At 40.1% G+C, this 16505-nt stretch overlaps 1 protein-coding gene across 2 annotated transcripts; it reads left to right on the top strand.

Annotated features, from left to right (window-relative positions):
* Positions 1-3251: 3251 nt before the first annotated feature.
* On the top strand, positions 3252-16145 carry LOC116328395 (LHFPL tetraspan subfamily member 2a protein-like). Of its 2 annotated transcripts, XM_039621293.1 has the most exons (4): positions 3276-3369; positions 4317-4360; positions 11547-12246; positions 13905-16145. In XM_039621293.1, exons 3-4 carry the CDS (start codon positions 11844-11846, stop codon positions 14159-14161), a joined length of 660 nt encoding a protein of 219 aa, XP_039477227.1. In that variant the 5' UTR covers positions 3276-3369; positions 4317-4360; positions 11547-11843; the 3' UTR covers positions 14162-16145. The 2 variants fall into 2 exon arrangements, with proteins under 2 accessions (XP_031606033.1, XP_039477227.1); XM_031750173.2 differs by lacking the exon at positions 4317-4360 and having other exon boundaries at positions 3252-3369.
* The last annotated feature ends 360 nt before the right edge of the window (positions 16146-16505 follow it).

Genomic DNA, 16505 nt, shown 5'->3' with positions numbered 1-16505 from the left:
ACTTCCTCCCCACAGTCACTAACCATCAAACCCACTCGTCTTTCCCAGTGTCTCCCAGGTCCTGTCTGCATTTCCCATGGAGTTACCCAGCAGCTAAGAACATCTTCCTGGCTATGTCATGACCACACGTCTCTATTTACAGACTTTTCTGCCTCCCACAGTGTTCTCACCAAGATGAGACACACAAACAGCACTGGTGTGGAAAGAGGAAATTCTGAAGGCAGGGCAACCCAAATGATACAGTGGCTCGGCTGCAGCGCAGAACTGTGGCATCGTGTGAGTGAGGAGACAAACTGTAAAGTGTGAGCCTGTGAAGAATGCCACGAGGGCGGCAGCTCTTTAAAAGAAAAAAAAAAAAAACTCCCACTGCATCACTCCAGAGAGGAAATGAAAGCTGGAGTTAGCAGGCCAGGAAGAGGAGTTTCTTGGCTTTAATTTTTTTTTATTAGGGTTTGTGTATGGCTTGTTCAAAATGTATGCAACAGGAATGTAGTGAAAACCAATGTGGTTGTCACAAACACCCAAAATATAGAAAGAAAACCCAAACAGTATATATCATAGTGACACATGTAATACTAGAACTTACAAACTGGACTGTGCCAAGACTATATGTCGCCTTTACTTACTAAAATGAGAAGCTATAGAGCTTTTATGTCTTATACTGAATAAGGAGGGTGTATGACAAATAAGACAAAAAACGCAGTCCTGTGAAATTAAAAAAGATTTCAGTTGAAGTCAGTGTTATCAAACAGTATAAAGTGGCTTGAACCTTGAGACTACAGCAGTCATCTTAAGGCACTTTCTATCATAAGGTGAACTTAACAACACTGGGGAGGAATAGCTCCTCTGTAACAGACAGCAAATTCAAGCAAACCCACTCTGAAGGAGAGGCAGCCATCTGCTGTAACCAGCTGGAGGCTGGCGGGAAAGAGAAGGCAGAAAAGATTAGAACAGTGAGCCTGCTGAATACATAAACTACAGGAGAGAGCAGGCAAAACTTAGTGAAGATCAGTGATGGTATTTAAACGACATGCACAGTGCACTGTGGGAGGTTGTGCACTGTAAACAAAACAACAACAAACCAACAAACAAACAAAAAATTCCAACAGGAACAAAAGAAAAGAAAATGTTCAGGTAATTTTCTGTTACTATGTGCTACTTTCCTTAAATGTTTCCTTAAATGGTAAATGATAACATTCATTGTGTAAAACATACAGAAGAATTAAAACTGAAACTTCCTTATCTTTCTTTTATTTATGTTTTATTTTAATTGCGCCTGTAGCAGCAATGGTTCAGGGTTAGGGTTATGATGTGATATGATGGTATTTGATAATTTAGGTCTTTTCATGTTAGGAGAAGCCGTTTTATTTAAAGCACAGCTATACATTATCTAGGCCATAATAATGATGATGATGATGCTTCTTTCTGATGAGCAAGAACCCCGAAGACTATCAAGACAGTCACATGTAATGCATATGTTTTTTAAACAGCATTAGACACACCAGAAATCAGTACGGGTATCTGAGAAAAACTGGCTATGACAGCATGAGCCTGTTTTTACAAACACACTTATAAAGGAATTTAACTATCAGTACACAACACTATCGGTGCAAAACACACAGTCCTTTAAAAACACCCTGCAGTGCATTTGTTCTTTTTATAATTTTCACAGTATGAAGGTCTTCCTCAAGTTTTAGCAGTTCGACTATACCACACTGTCATAGAGTGTTTAAGAGTGGCTCAAGCCAAACTACTCTCAACATGCAGAGGGAAGCTTTTAAGGCTCTTCTGGAGCCTTAAATGTCTGGTAGTCAAGGCTATCTTAACTTATATGTTGACGCCAACCTGATCCAATCTATGCAAAACCATTCACAAGCATCATCCGTCAAGGTTCTCAGTCATCCAGTTCAGTCATGTTAAGTCTAAAGTACTCAACTCAAAGGCAACTAAACTTCTTTCAGGTTGTTGAAGATGTTTAGTCTCTTATCTGAAAGGCATCTTCAACTCAGAAAAAGCTTGAAGAAAACATACAAGAACCTAAAAGGAGTCCAGCTGCCTTCAGCTCAAGCACTTTAAACCATTTATAAACATTCAAATCACAAACCCTTACTCCTTAAAGATTTTGGTAACAATGTTATGCATTTAAAAAATATTTGATAAAATGATTAAAACAGTTCTCGTGGTCTCATAAAACCTTTTAAAACCTTTTTTTTTCTTCCTTACACAGTGTTTTGTTAAACTAAACCAACAGCTACTGGCTCCAAATTTGGCAAACTGGTTTCAGGATGATATCTTGTAGCTGAACTGATGCGTTAAAGTCAAAATCCAAATCACAAGTCCTCACAAGCAAAATGTTTATCTGTTGTCACCTTTATAAAGAGAACGTCTTATTCTCATGTAAGGCTCCATATAGTTTCCCTTTTTAATAATTCCTTATTTTTTTCATACTCAGCCTCAGTGCTACCACCCAGCTTATCCTCTCATCCTGTGTCTTAAACCACTGTAGCTGCTCTCTTTCTTTCTTCTTATTGGCCCCTCCTCATAAACAAAAGCTTTGAACAGCTGCTGCTGTAATCACAGCCAGAGCTCTGTGTCTGTGAGGCCAATATTAGGTATATCGCTCTGTTTTTTGCAACATCATACTGAAGCAACACCAAAAAAAAGGCTTTTGGCTCACATGGATTACTCAAACGTATGTTGACCTCAATATAAAAAGCATGAAAGGCGCACTTTAAGTATGTGAGGCAAAATAGTTTTTTCATAATGATAATATTTATCCAGGACTATTTCAATGGTCAGACTGAACATAAATAATCAAATATCCCAGTAAAATAACATTATGTAAAATGATATCTCACCTAAATATATGCAGTATGACGGGTCACTGATAGATTCCATATAAATCCCGATTATTTTGCTACACAGCTTTTATTTCACACCTGCACAATGATTTATGTGGCAAGATACACTTATGTGGTTTTAGCAGTACCCATTAAGATTTTAAAAAATGAATTTCATTGCACAGACAAAAAAAGGAGTGCGTAGATCGCTCTCGACGCGTTTATTTGAGCAGCTGAGAATAAGAACATCCAGGAAATAGTAATTTTCTTTCTAATCATCGCTACAACTTTTCGTCTACTTTCTCTGTGGCACACGGTGGGGGTGGGGGATGGGAGCGAGGGGGGAGGGAGGCGAGAGAGGGGAGTAAACGGGGGGGGGGGAGAAAGGATGGCGTCAGATGGTAGCGGGGCGGGTTAGTGGGAGGGAGAAGGACAGAGTCCCGAAGAAAGGAGTGAATGAGTGCTTGGAAAGCTGGGCTGCCCCGGGAAACGAAGCAGTGTTTCAAAACTTCTCCGCTTTTCGACTTCGGTAAGTAGAAGAGTTTGTAGCAATGACTTAGCTTTTGGCCGGCAGATGTGAATCTCACTGCTGAAAGTGTCATTAACGCACAGCTGTAAATCAATTTTGGATTGATTTACAGCTGTGCGCGCACACACAATGCACGAAACCCTGCTCAGCCTAACGTCCATGTGTCAGCTGATTTCTTTCGTCGGAAAGCTTTTCATTGATTATTCACAGCTGTACGTTTTTGGAGTTTGCATGCTTCGCTGAGTTGTAATACACAGGCATCTTGCCACTTTAAGACTTCTTGGAGGATTGTGTGTTAAGACCGCATTTATTCAAAGAGTGAGCTATCTGCACTTGCAGCTGGCTCTGTGTTCTGATACAGCATGTGGCAGCGGTTGAAAACGTCAATATTTTAATGGTTTTCACATCTTTATCTGTATTTCGCACATGTCCGCACAGCAGCCCTTTGTCCCCTTCCCTTTCCACCACAACCCCGTGTCCTTGAAGTGCGGTGCAGGGTGGAGGTCCATCTTTGGAAAGCCACCCAGGGAGTAATATTCTCTCTGCCTGACACACTGTTGCACTGTGAGGGGAAGTGGTGCTACATCATAAACCAAACAAATCAAGAAACATCTGCAGTGTTTACTCAAGCTGACATCAAGAACAAACTTTAGCAATAATAATGACAAAAGTGAGTTATGACTAACTTTCAGTGAGGACTCATTGTGACTCATATCAAATGATCAGTACTGCATTTTTTGGACTTACACGTACAATGTTCAACAAATTCCAATGACCTTTTAAAAGATTATGCAGTTCTGTGGTAATTTCCTTCAGTGTGATTGCTCTAGCCTGCCCTCTTTTCCTATGAGTGAGTTTTGACAAGCGCAAACTTGTTAGGTGTCATTGAATGGAGCAATGTGCTGATGATAGCCAAGGGAGATTTCTTTTTCTTTTCTTTTTTTCAGTGGTGAAAATACAAGCTGTGCTTCTAGTGAATGCAGGAAATATCGTAAGTCCTATTTATTTATTGAGGTTTTTATCAGGCTGTGATAAAACTTGTTTTTAACATAAGTGTTGAGTCAGGGTCACGATTGACAGACTTCTGATTATTGTATATAAAACCATTATTATATCCAGTTACGCCACACAGTTCTTCACATTGTTGCTGTCCTTTAGAATTTGCTTCCTTCCAGGAGACGCCTGTTCTCTACTGAGTGTGATTGTAAACTGTCCTTTATGCATTCTTTGATATGTAAACCTTTAGAGGCAGCCACAGCTGGATACTCAAATTATTTATGGAACTCTTTTCATAGACTAACATAGTTGTGTTGTGTGGCCTTTTTTGTTTTTACCTCCTTGTAATTATTGTTTTCGTCTGTGTGTTTTGATACATTTCTTATTGCTAACTGAATCTAAATCTCAGAGTGTGAATGTAGTGAGAGGAAATGTCACATACATATACAAACAAGGGTTTGAAGGGATTTTAGTATTTAAATCCTTTCCAAATGGATATATTAGTGTATATAGTAGTTTTATAGAATATTTAACATGCCAAAGCTCTTATGATCTTTTAAGGAAAGGAAAAAATTGAAAAGAACGAAATAGATTGTGTGTACGTCAATCATCCTTTCAGAAACAAACTGGAGAGCAGGACGGTTGAAGGAGTAGAGCCAGCCCGTTTCATGCCTGTCTTTGTGTAAGTGAAATGTGAGGGTCACTTAGGGGCTTTGTGCATCAGAAACTATGAGGCTAGAACAGAGTTTGCATGAGGAGTGAGAGGCCGGGGTGTTGCACAGATTGAATAAGTTAGGGACCATGGCGACCTGTTTGTGAGCGTGAAGAAGTGCATTCTGGACCAACGGTGGCATGTCTTTGAGAGGTAGAGTGAGTGAGGGGGGGCTGGTGTCGGCATGGCTTTGTGTTGCCTTTGTTGAGTTGAATTCTACCAGATGAAGACGGCTGATTTTTCTTCTGTTTTTTGGCACATCCACACACACACATACACATGCGCACAAATGAGCCTGGCTGATACTTTTCTCTGGGGAAGTCATGTGTTTTTTGATGCGATTATAGCCAGGTTGAATGAGCACAGGCTGGCACCGTTTATGATTGTGCATTTGTGTTTGTTTGTCAGTAAAGTGGGATCTATTGTTATGGCGTGATGTTGGAGGGCTTCTCGCTGTTGACTTATTGTTTACATTTTTGGGCCCCTCTATTGTCATCGAAACCTTAGGTCCAGTGGTTGTATATGAGAGTTAGAACTGCTGGCATTTGTTCATCAGCAGTAATGGTCTTTTGCAGCTTGAATTGTTTTATTGTGTTTAATCTGGGCCTGTAAAATAAATCTTACTCACTCTGGAGCGCTAAACATGCATTTGATGGTGGCCATCACTCAGTGGCAGACGTTATGAGACACAAATTGTGGTAAATGCCTATCCATGGGAAACATTTTCTCCTCCTGCAGCTCTTTCATTCCGCTCTTTATGGAGGGCAGCAAAAGCAGCAGCTCACATGGTTATGGTTAGCAAGAGAGAATTCTTGATGAGAACAGCTCTTGTTTCATAATATCTGGGACAATTGAGCAAGTAAACCAAAGAAATCAAACTTATTTTTGCGCTTATTGTCTTTTATGCTTGGTATGCTTTGTGTGACTCACTCTTGGGTACTCTCTCTGCTCTCTTGTTGAAGCACACACTGCAATAAGGTAGATGGTTAATTCCCTGAGGCTATAAGTTTAGGTGTGGCAAACAAAGGACTAGGTAAAACCTATTAATTCTGTGTGCAACGTCTCCTCTTATTTTTCATCCTTAATGTTTATTTAAACAGCTGACATTTGCGATGGTAAACGTGGTTTTGGTTTCACAAGTTTGTTGGAGGTGAAGAGAGCGTGGCGTTGACGTGTTTTTGTTCAGCAGATAAAAATGAGCAGTGATAAAAGTTTACAAGTCTACACTGAAGGCCACAAGTGACGATGAGTCTTGATGAAGCACCAAGAAGCTTTTATTAATAATGCACTGGAATTAATTGGAAAATAAAGACTTGCGGTTAATGTATTTTTTCCAGCGTGGGTGGTGGATGCATTGCTCCATTCTGACTTACTTCATATTGAGCTCAGCTACTTGCAGTCTTTTATGATAGGACACGTTTGATCCCGCCCAACTCTGATTTGCATCAAACTGCTTTAGTATCATATTTATTTTTCATTTTCCTAATTTGTGGTGATGCAGACAGAAAGTTTTATCATTTGAGTGAGCTTGTTGTTCACATATTGTATGAGCCCTTGTGTTGCCCTAAAGATAGTGAGTCAGCCTTTTATGTGGCCTCAGGATGAGGCCCTTACTTCCAGATGAGCAGCACAGAGCAGAGCTCGACTTAGGGCTTATGGTTCAGGTTATGAAAAATTTGCTACTGGGGGATCTCTATCCAAATTAACAGGGGGGTCATCTGGTATGGGCGGCTGATCTACCAGCTCACACATGCTTTTCTAAACAGGCTCATCACAGAAAAACAATTGTATTTTTATTGTCTCTCACAGCTTCTAATTTATGTCCATGAATGGACTTTCTTTCCCAATTTAATGGCTGCGTCTACCCTCCCTTCACCAAATAATCTGGGTCAACATGCTTTAGATCTCTTAACCACCCACCTTCAGTCCTCATTCACTTTCACCCTTCAGAACAGACTACAGTGGCCTGCACTCATTACCTCAGCACCTTGGCATGCTACCAGCACTGTTGCTGATATCTCAGACCAATTAACTCCTCAGCGGCTTCCTCTAACGGCTAGCTGACTGACCCACATATGTGTCTGCTGCTTTGTCTGGGGCTTGGAGTCAAACGGACATTTCGTTTCATTAGTAGAAACTTTACTGGGCATACAAACTGCTTGGACAACAGGTTAATCTCTAACCTGTGGTCCACATGGCTGGCTGTTGGCCCACAGACTGCATTTTTTGTAAATTCCATGAGAAAAAGTTTGTCTCATAGCAGCAAGGAGACTGTTCATGTTGGCTTGTTGAATGAAGTATTAGAAGGCTGTGTGTAAGTTGGCTCGGGGCCCCCACTACATGCTTGTAATGCTGTGCAGCAGGCTTGGTTTGTGTCAGGACGGGAGAGCAGCGTGGGATAAAGCAGGTTCGAGATCAGATTCAGAACCACATTACCGCTGAACATCTTTCATCCTGTTGCATATCTACCGTAACATCAAACTCAGCATCAGGGACGATTCATGAAAGAGTCTCCATGGTCTGTCAGTGTTAGGGATGATGCATATCAATGAGAGCGAATCCACAAGCACAGAGAGAGCTGCAGTAACAAAGATCTGGCTGTTTCAAGATATGTATCTATCAAAAGCAACAGGGAAGCAAAGGCCTCTCACCCACAGCGCCTTGATCACTGGGTTATGAATAAGTCATAATTCTGAGTGTCTGATGTGCCGTTAAGTGTAAAATACTCCTCCCCAGTGCTCATATAAACACACAGAAAATCTTGACCTTGCTGAGGAAGTGCCGTTCAAGCACTTTCCCAGAACAACCACCAAACAAGCGGAAAGTATTCATCAATTTCAGGATGTAGTGACCTTTATGCTCTCTCAACAATACTGCAGTAAGCACTCTTATGCACAGAACGTGCATATATACATGCATACATCCACAGACTCATGCAAATGCCTATCAACAAGTTGGTACTAATGAGTTACTGTAAAAGTTTCTTGCAGATTAATTTGTATGCTCTCTACATTTTCGAGTTAAATACCAGCATAGATAATACCTCAAAATACTCAGCCCTAATAAAAAAGTAACTAACTTTTTAAGGCCTAATTCTGACAGCACTCTGCGAGACTAGAGAGCGGTAGACGAGGCGTGAGTGAAGAGATTTCCTGTAGTAGCTGAGAGAGATCACACAAAGTGCCTGCTGACTGCCTCGATGAGGTATGTTTTGTAGGCTCCATCTCTGTACAGAGCTGCTAATTTGTGGGCATTGTAGTCTTAACAGAGCGCACCATGCTCAGGCTGGATGGGCTATAATCAGCTGCAAACAGAAGGCTTAAACTCCAGAGGAACTAAAAGTGTAGACTGCGTAGCCGAAAACAAAAGCTCATGCAAACAAATGTACGCACATGGTTATGTGCGCTTGAAAGAGCCACATTAACACACATTGATTTTTCTCACAATGCACACCCACTTAAAAACTACATTTCTGTGTTGTAATGGTTGCTATAAATAGAGCTAAAAAGTTGCCTGTGCGGTGAGTGCTCTTGTGTGAAACGACTGCAGAATGGAAACTGATAACAATAAGGAGCCATTGTGTGTGAAGAGGCCTGGAACAATCTCAAGGACTGTAATAGAATAGGGCACTCCCTAAACCATCCTCAAACACATAAACACACTTCAAATACCTGATTATATTGTTCTCGGTCTTTTCTTTATAGCCACAATTCCCTGAAATTAGGCTTCACAGCTCATTCAGACACACTGTGTGTGTAGGGCGACGGTTTAGATTGGTAGTTTGACAGGTCATCCTCACAATGCATGAGTGACTCTCTAAAACGTTTGCACAGACACTGATGCTTCCTGTTTGCTTCCTGTTTATTTCTGCCATTTCCTTATGGGGCTGAAAATGACCAGTTGACGTTGGCGGATCTTCTTCATCTCTACTCAACCCAGTTGTAATTGAAATGCACTCCCTCTGTTTAACCTCCCTCTGGGTAATTATTTGTAGGCAGCGTATTTTAGCTGGAATTTTGTGTGATCTCTAATTAGTGTGTGAGATAGTAGTAAGAGAATAAAGTTCAAGTGTCCTGAAGCACTAAAATTCTGCTCGAGCACAAGCAGACGAGATGAGATTTAACTAGGAATGTTTAAGACCGGCTTCACCGTCGAAGTAAAATCAAAGCAGACTTGTGCACAAACTACAAACACATCCTGTCATGACTTTCAAACACAACAGGGGGCTGCAGACACGACTGAATCCCCCTGAACTGAATCACGGCTTAACCGTTCCAAATCTCATACCTGCTACTCAAATGTCGTCATGCTTCGACTTTGTTGTTATGATCTGGTTAATCCTGACTTCACGTGATTCAGTGTAGGGGTAACAGATAATACTTGGTCTGGAAATTCCTGAAGTGTTTTGCCTTGAAATGACTTGGATCGTGACAGATGTGGTGTAATGATTTACCGTCTTTAATTGAGGCTGGAGGGTTGATTATGTGATTCCTGGTGCTGTACTTGGAGTATTCCCGGCAGGTCACCAGAGTGACTTATAGCTCTTAATTAATTTTTTTTGTGCTGAACTTCTCATCACTGGCAAAATGACACATTCAGCAAGAATTAGAGCAATAACATCGGCTCCTATTAGTTAAACAAGCCTCTCCTCCCTTCTATGTGAAAGTTACGGCTCTATAAAGTGCCTGATTAATGGTTTCTCATAACTGATACAGACGGGAGAACCCTTTCTGTCTTAACTCCAGTGGTGTCAAGCTGTGCCAAAAATATTCGTTTGGTTTTATGGTTCCAGATTTTGAGATCTCTGAAATATCTCCCACTCCCTTTGTACAAAAGACACGAAATTTTTTTTAGTTCTTTGCTTTTGCAGAACTAGAAAATGAATGAAGGTTTAGTTAGTTTAGTTTATTTTTACAAAGGGACAAGTATTAGTAATTAGGTAACACCACAGCATTTATAGCCTAAGCTAGTTTGCTGTGCTCTTCACTTTTTGTAAAAGATTCAGTTCTCTATAATATGCTTGCCAATGTCTGCAGCACATGTAGCAGAGCGGCATCACAGCTGATCACTGAAGCAGATTCTTGTTGGTGAGCTGCAAATTAATTCTTAATTCAGTTGTGAAATGCAGGGCAACACTGTGGTGCTTTGGTTATCACTGTTGCCTCACAGCAAGAGGTTTTGTGGTTTGAACAACTGTGGCTTCCTCTTACAGTTCAAAGAAATGCTGCTTAGCTTGAAATCGGCAAACCAAGCTGCACCAGTGGTTAAATGCTATTAATATCTGTTGAGTTTAGGTTCTCAAAACCTTTAAGTAAAGCATTCTGTTTGTGGCTACGTACTAGCAGCGATGAATTAAAATAATAATTGATATATTATATGGATATAATTAAGGTTAATATAATCTTTAAAGCCTGTCTGGGGGAATGCACAGACACAGGCTTCCCTTGGCTCTACCAGTAAGATCTGCCAAGATAGTGAAGATGATACATCCTGCATATTTTTCTGTATGCATCATGCAGCTGGTTCATGACATCAGAGGGTTTCCAAGAAACTTCATTGCTCCCCTAAGACCAAGGATGCGTCGAGGCTAATATGGTCACAGCAAGTAAATCATAACGCAGCAACAGTGCCGTTGATTGTTGGGACTTATGCCCATTGCACGAATACAGATTTTATTTCTGTTGAATAAAGAACAAAGAAATGGATTCTGCTTTGCTAAGCTTGATGAAAGCCAATAACTAATGCTGATGTACATTCATTTATTCAGGCTGTAATTTAAGCAGTGAACTGAAGGATCCCATTGATGTTGTGTCTGCCTGTGACAGCGGCGAGGATATGGCACATTATATTGTGTGATCCTATCAGTGGCTCCATAGTGTAGTGGTTTACACATTTCCCAAGTGAAAGATTCATGGTTTGAGTCCAGGAGGAGACACAAATTCCTCGGGGGTTGCGTCAGGAAAGGCATCTGGCCAAAAATAAAATCTACCAAATCAAAAATGTGGAGCCACCCACTTTAGTGAATACTGAAAGTGGCTTTTGTTTGATTCTGTCAGATGTGGCATGCTGTAACAGAGTTTTGCATTGCTCTGTGCTAATAACTGCTTAGTGGCAAAACACACAGTTTCTATCCCATTGCAGATAAAATCAACCAGCCAGATGTCTACCATGAGTAAAACGAGGACAGAATAAACTCTGCATTGTGATTCATCATGACTGTTCTAGCACACACTGGGAAGTTTGCCTTATTACACACTCATAACAAGCTGTTTGTGACTTTAAAGTAGCGCTTTGGGAGTAGGCTTTTGGTAAGGATGAATGTTTGATGACAGAGGTACAAATTGGACACTGTTTGTCATCTGGAAAGCCTAAGGAGGAGCGTAATGATTCATAGTTGCTGGAGAATCATTTGTAGATGTTTCTTATACCGTGTTGTGTTGCTGACTTCAGTGTGTCTCTGTTCATTTAGGCTTGCTGTTCAGGTGGTATCATGACTAAAGGAAGCTGATTTGGTGCACTGTCGCCATTTGGGATGTCTGAAGCCAAACATTACCTCAAAGAGGAAGAAGGCAAAGAAGAGGTGAGAGAAGGGACAACATCTGCTCTGAGAGGATAAGATCAGCAGCCCATCTGGATCTGCGCAGGGAACCTAACAGACCTTTCTCTTTCTAAGGAAGGGAAGTAAAACTCTCCAATAGCTTAAAGGGCTTCAAGAATTTTTATTAAGTTTTTCATCATTGTTTTTTACCTTCTCTGAGCTAAAGCCATGTGCCATGTTATTGTAACATGCCGTTCCATGCTGTGGACCCTACTCAGCATTGTAGTGGCGTTTGCTGAGCTCATCGCATTCATGAGCCCGGACTGGTTGCTGGGATCGCCTCGGAATGACACCAGCGGGATCAGGGCAGGAGTGGACTCCGGATACCGGCCGTCTCTCGGCCTTTACAACCGCTGCCTTCGTATTGGGACCCCGCAGGTGAACTGTGGGCCCTATGCCACAACATTTGGAGAAGTGGCCAGCGGTTTCTGGCAGGCTGCCATGTTGTTTCTGGCAGCGGGGACATTAGTGCTTGGGTGTGTGGCCTTTATCTCCATCTTCAGCCTGTGTTTTCAGAGCATCCTGAAGAAGAGCATATTCAACATCTGTGGACTGCTTCAGGCTGTTGCAGGTAAATTGTTAATCTGTCTGTATGTGTTTAGTATCTTTGTTACAGAAAGTAATCATGTGCCCCCTCCCACCTTCATATATATGTAAACTATGCTCTGAGGACGCTTCCACTAAATTGAAATGTATTTGATTTTATGACATAAATAAATTATAGTATGAAAGGGCGCATATAATAAAGTTGCTGGAGTAAAACCAGTTACCAGTCAGACTAAGGGGACACCCCAGAGTATACTAGTATATATTAAAAGTATCTGCTGTTTACAGCATATCCATGAAAACTGATTTCAGAAATCACATATCTAAGTTTTTTAGGTTTTTATTTCATAGTATACAAAATGAAAATAAATATTCTTTTAAAAAAGACACAAACTGAAATCATGTTCTATTAAATAAAAAAATTGAAACTAAAAATTGGGACCATAAACTCACCATGAAAGTGTTTTGTGAGATTATGAGAAATTCTGTCTGTAGTAATATTTTTTTTTTATAGATTTCTTTTATAGACATCTTTTTGTAACCATTTAAGTCGCCCCCTGCTGGCCATTTCAAAGAATGCTGGATTGAGGCATTTCTGTTCTTTTTTTTGTTTCAATTTTAAATACAGAAGCACAGGGAAAAAACTATTAATTTCCCATTTTCTCAGTGAAAAACATTTTTTTAAGTGTTCATATTTATTGATCATCATGAATTATACAGATATGACAGAAAAGGTTGAAGGATGGTTGCTGGATAGGTGGCAGAAATCATACAACAATCCAGCAAACAACAATAAATAAACAATTAATATACCATAACACAGTCAGGTATCCAACAAAGTAGTAAAATAGCAACATTATAAACAGAAGGAGTTATTAAAAAGACCAGCCTCAACCAAGACAAATTCATTCAGTCCAGACACAAAGTTTCTGAGTTTCAGTATATTTACTCTTAGAAAAATAACAAGCCAGCCAGCCAACCATCCATCCATATTGTTTATTGAATTTAAGGTTGCAGTGGGCTTGAACCTATCATAGCTGACTTGGCATGAAAGGCTACAAACATACCAAATACATGAATATAATTTTTTTTTAATTGCCATGAATCTACTGGGTTCATTCACCATTAATACTAGATGTTGTATGTTACAGGAACTGATCTCAAGAATAGCAGTGCTGAATCATGGTCAAATTCAAGAAACTGAGAAACTGCATATCACTTGCTCCAGAGCTAATGCTAATATGCCGGTATAGCGTCTATCACATCAAGTCTGTGCAAGCAAGGCTGTTCGAGCTCAGTTTTGAAATCATGCCATAGTCTGTAAGGAATTTCAGTTCTGCTTTTGTGTTGGCAAGTTACAACATCTGACTTTACAACATCTGATGTTCATCATACTTTCCTAAGTTTATTAATCTTACCACTGTATATTTTGCAATGAATCACACAGGCGGGTTTGACTGCCCAGCTTTATTGAGTAGGTAGTCTGTAATTATGTGATATCACCACTGAGAATGGGGGTCAAATGAGGTCTCTCCACCCATTACAAATCAGCTCGTCAGCTGAAAAATTGGTGTTGTCTTTAGCAAAGTCGACTCACTATTTTCCCACCTGCACTGCGATTTGTTCAAACCTTCAGCTCTGACATGACTAAACCCCTCATATCATCACCTGCTCTCCTTCCAGGCCTGTTACTGATGGTCGGCCTTATGCTGTACCCTGCTGGTTGGGGTTCAGATAAGGTGAAGTTCTACTGTGGCCCCGATGCGTTGCCGTTTCGACCATTTAATTGTTCACTTGGCTGGGCGTTCTACACAGCGATAGGAGGATTGCTAGGAACCTTCTTGTGTGCCGTTCTGTCTGCACAGGCCGAGATCGCTACTTCCAGCGATAAAGTTCAGGAGGAGATTGAGGATGGGAAAAGTCTGATCTGCCTGCTCTGAGCCTTTAGAAACCCTGGGAAGCTCCAGAAGATCACCCACGGTGTAATTTCTCTGATGTGGACTACAACTTCGTGGAGGGAGGACGGATGTTTCACTGTGGGATTTTTTTTTTTCCCTCCCTCATGATAGTCTGGATAAAATCAGCTGATTGTTGTAAACGGCCTTAATAACCTCCCCCTGTTTTTTATTTTTTTTTATTTTTTTATTGCTCTCTTCTGATGGAGACTACCTGATGAGCAGTTGAAAGGGGAATAAAATGCTTTCCCCCCTTTTCAGAACTTCAGTTTAAAAACCTCTGGTAAAGCTGCAGAAGGAGGAATACTTATATGCTTTTGAACAAGTTAACTTTTTATTTTTGCTGGAATAGCAGGAGGTTAGTCAAAGAAATTGGATTGGCAGTGGATGGGTTTTTAGATTTAACATGTTAAACACGGCCAGAAAGCCAGTTTATTTGTTTTAACCATCATTTTGTTCATTCATAGGGTTCGATCACTGACCACTACCAGATTCATCCACTCAAACACCCAGCAACATTCTTGTACAAATATTTTATTATTGTATTAATATAGCATAAGGTTCAGTTACCTTTAACAAAAATGGTTAGTAGACTTGAGCTACTTTTCATTTTCTTACTATGAGTACATTTCAGAACCTGTACTTTTTTACTTGAGTAAAAAAGTTGCTTTACTTCAACTTTTATTGAAGTATTTTTTTTAACACGGGTATCTGTACTTCTGCTTAAGTAAAGAAAATCTGTACTTTTGCCACTTCTGGTGATAGACATTAACTCGAGGTTTCTTAAATGCCTATGTGCTCTGATTCTGTGGTAGCAGGACATTGAGACTCTTTTTAAACGCTTTAAGTTGAAAATCACCACAGAAGGGATTTTTAGTTTCAAAGGGAGCTCCTCCTGTTTAACTGATTGTGTAGCTTAATAACTGTTTGTGTGTGCGTGTGCAGAAACAAACAAAAGAAAACAGAGCTCTGCCAGATGTTTCATTGTGTGTGGCTTCGTGACGGGCTAAAGCAGCGAGATAAAGCAGGTGGTTTATCATGAAAACCGTATGACATGCAGAAAGCCAAAAACACAAGTTCTGGCTTTGTGAAGATGCCCAAAAGGAAAAGATAAGGATTGAAAAAAAATCTCCCACTGGCTCATCACACTTCATTCCCACTCGTGAGTGATTTGGACACTTTTGCAAAGCTGATTAAAGTGGACCTCCATCGCAGTTTGATGGTTTTCCAATTGGAACCTATTGTATTTTGCACTTGGCCTTTAAATCATTTCACATTGCTGCATATTGTATTCATTTCTAATTCATCCATGCTAAATGTTACTGTATATGTTAGGATTCATGTGATGCAGTGCTTTTATTCATTGTAGATGAGATGTGCAATAATTCCATTAGTGTTGTTTTCTGAGAGCGAGTAGGCAGAATGAAAGTGAACTTGTGGATTTACATCCAAACGCATTCCTAGTATGACTGTGATTAAATACATACTGTCTGCTATTTTTGTTACATTAACAAAAGCGTATAAGTGGAACACTGTATGAGGCTTCATGTATGAGAGGGTGATCTATCTGAGGACAGAGAACCTGTGCTTAAATAAAGCAGGACTTCTTTACTCTGTGTTAGAAATGTGTAAAATCTGTTTCTACTGTGCCAAGACTTCCTGATGAAACACTGACCCCTGGAGACGGACGGTGGACATTAGCTCATAACAGTGTTAAAAGAGGCTTGTGAGGTAAATCTGAAGTGATATGAGATGTTTAACAAGTTTAATTTTTTCTTTTTTTACTGGCAAATTTTGAATTTTATATTAAATCCATTTATGTTTAACTTTTGAAAATCTCGTGAATCTTTTCATCTCTAAGCATGTTTGTATGATACCCTGTAAACTGTGTCACAGGCTTCAGAGTCTAAGTGGTTCTTAAACTTTTTTTAGTATGCCACCAAAAAAAGTAATTTGTATTCAAACATGACCAGTAAAATAAATAAATGAATGGATGAATGAAAAAAAAAATTGTCATGATAATGAGCCTACCATCTTGCAAATGGTAGAGCAAGTTTTGTTATCTTAGCTGACAGGAGTGACATCTGTGGCACATCTGCTTCAAGGTTTAGATAAGATAATCTCTGAGCATACAAAGCGTATGCTCAGAGATGATCTTCTGCATACTTTGGTTCATTCTAACAAGCAGTTACAACCAAGATGTGAGAGTTGCTGTTGCTTTTGATTCAGCTTGAAGCAGTATGACCATTCTCCACTGACCTCTGCATACGTCAGCACAATCTCTGCCTAGAGAACTACCGCTCACCGGTTATTTTCTTTTTCAGTCCAT

The sequence above is a fragment of the Oreochromis aureus genome, linkage group 12, assembly GCF_013358895.1.
Source record: "Oreochromis aureus strain Israel breed Guangdong linkage group 12, ZZ_aureus, whole genome shotgun sequence".
In the NCBI taxonomy this organism is placed as follows: Eukaryota; Metazoa; Chordata; class Actinopteri; order Cichliformes; family Cichlidae; genus Oreochromis; species Oreochromis aureus.
Note: the sequence above shows the minus strand (reverse complement) of the source record. Positions and strands in the feature narration are given on the sequence as shown.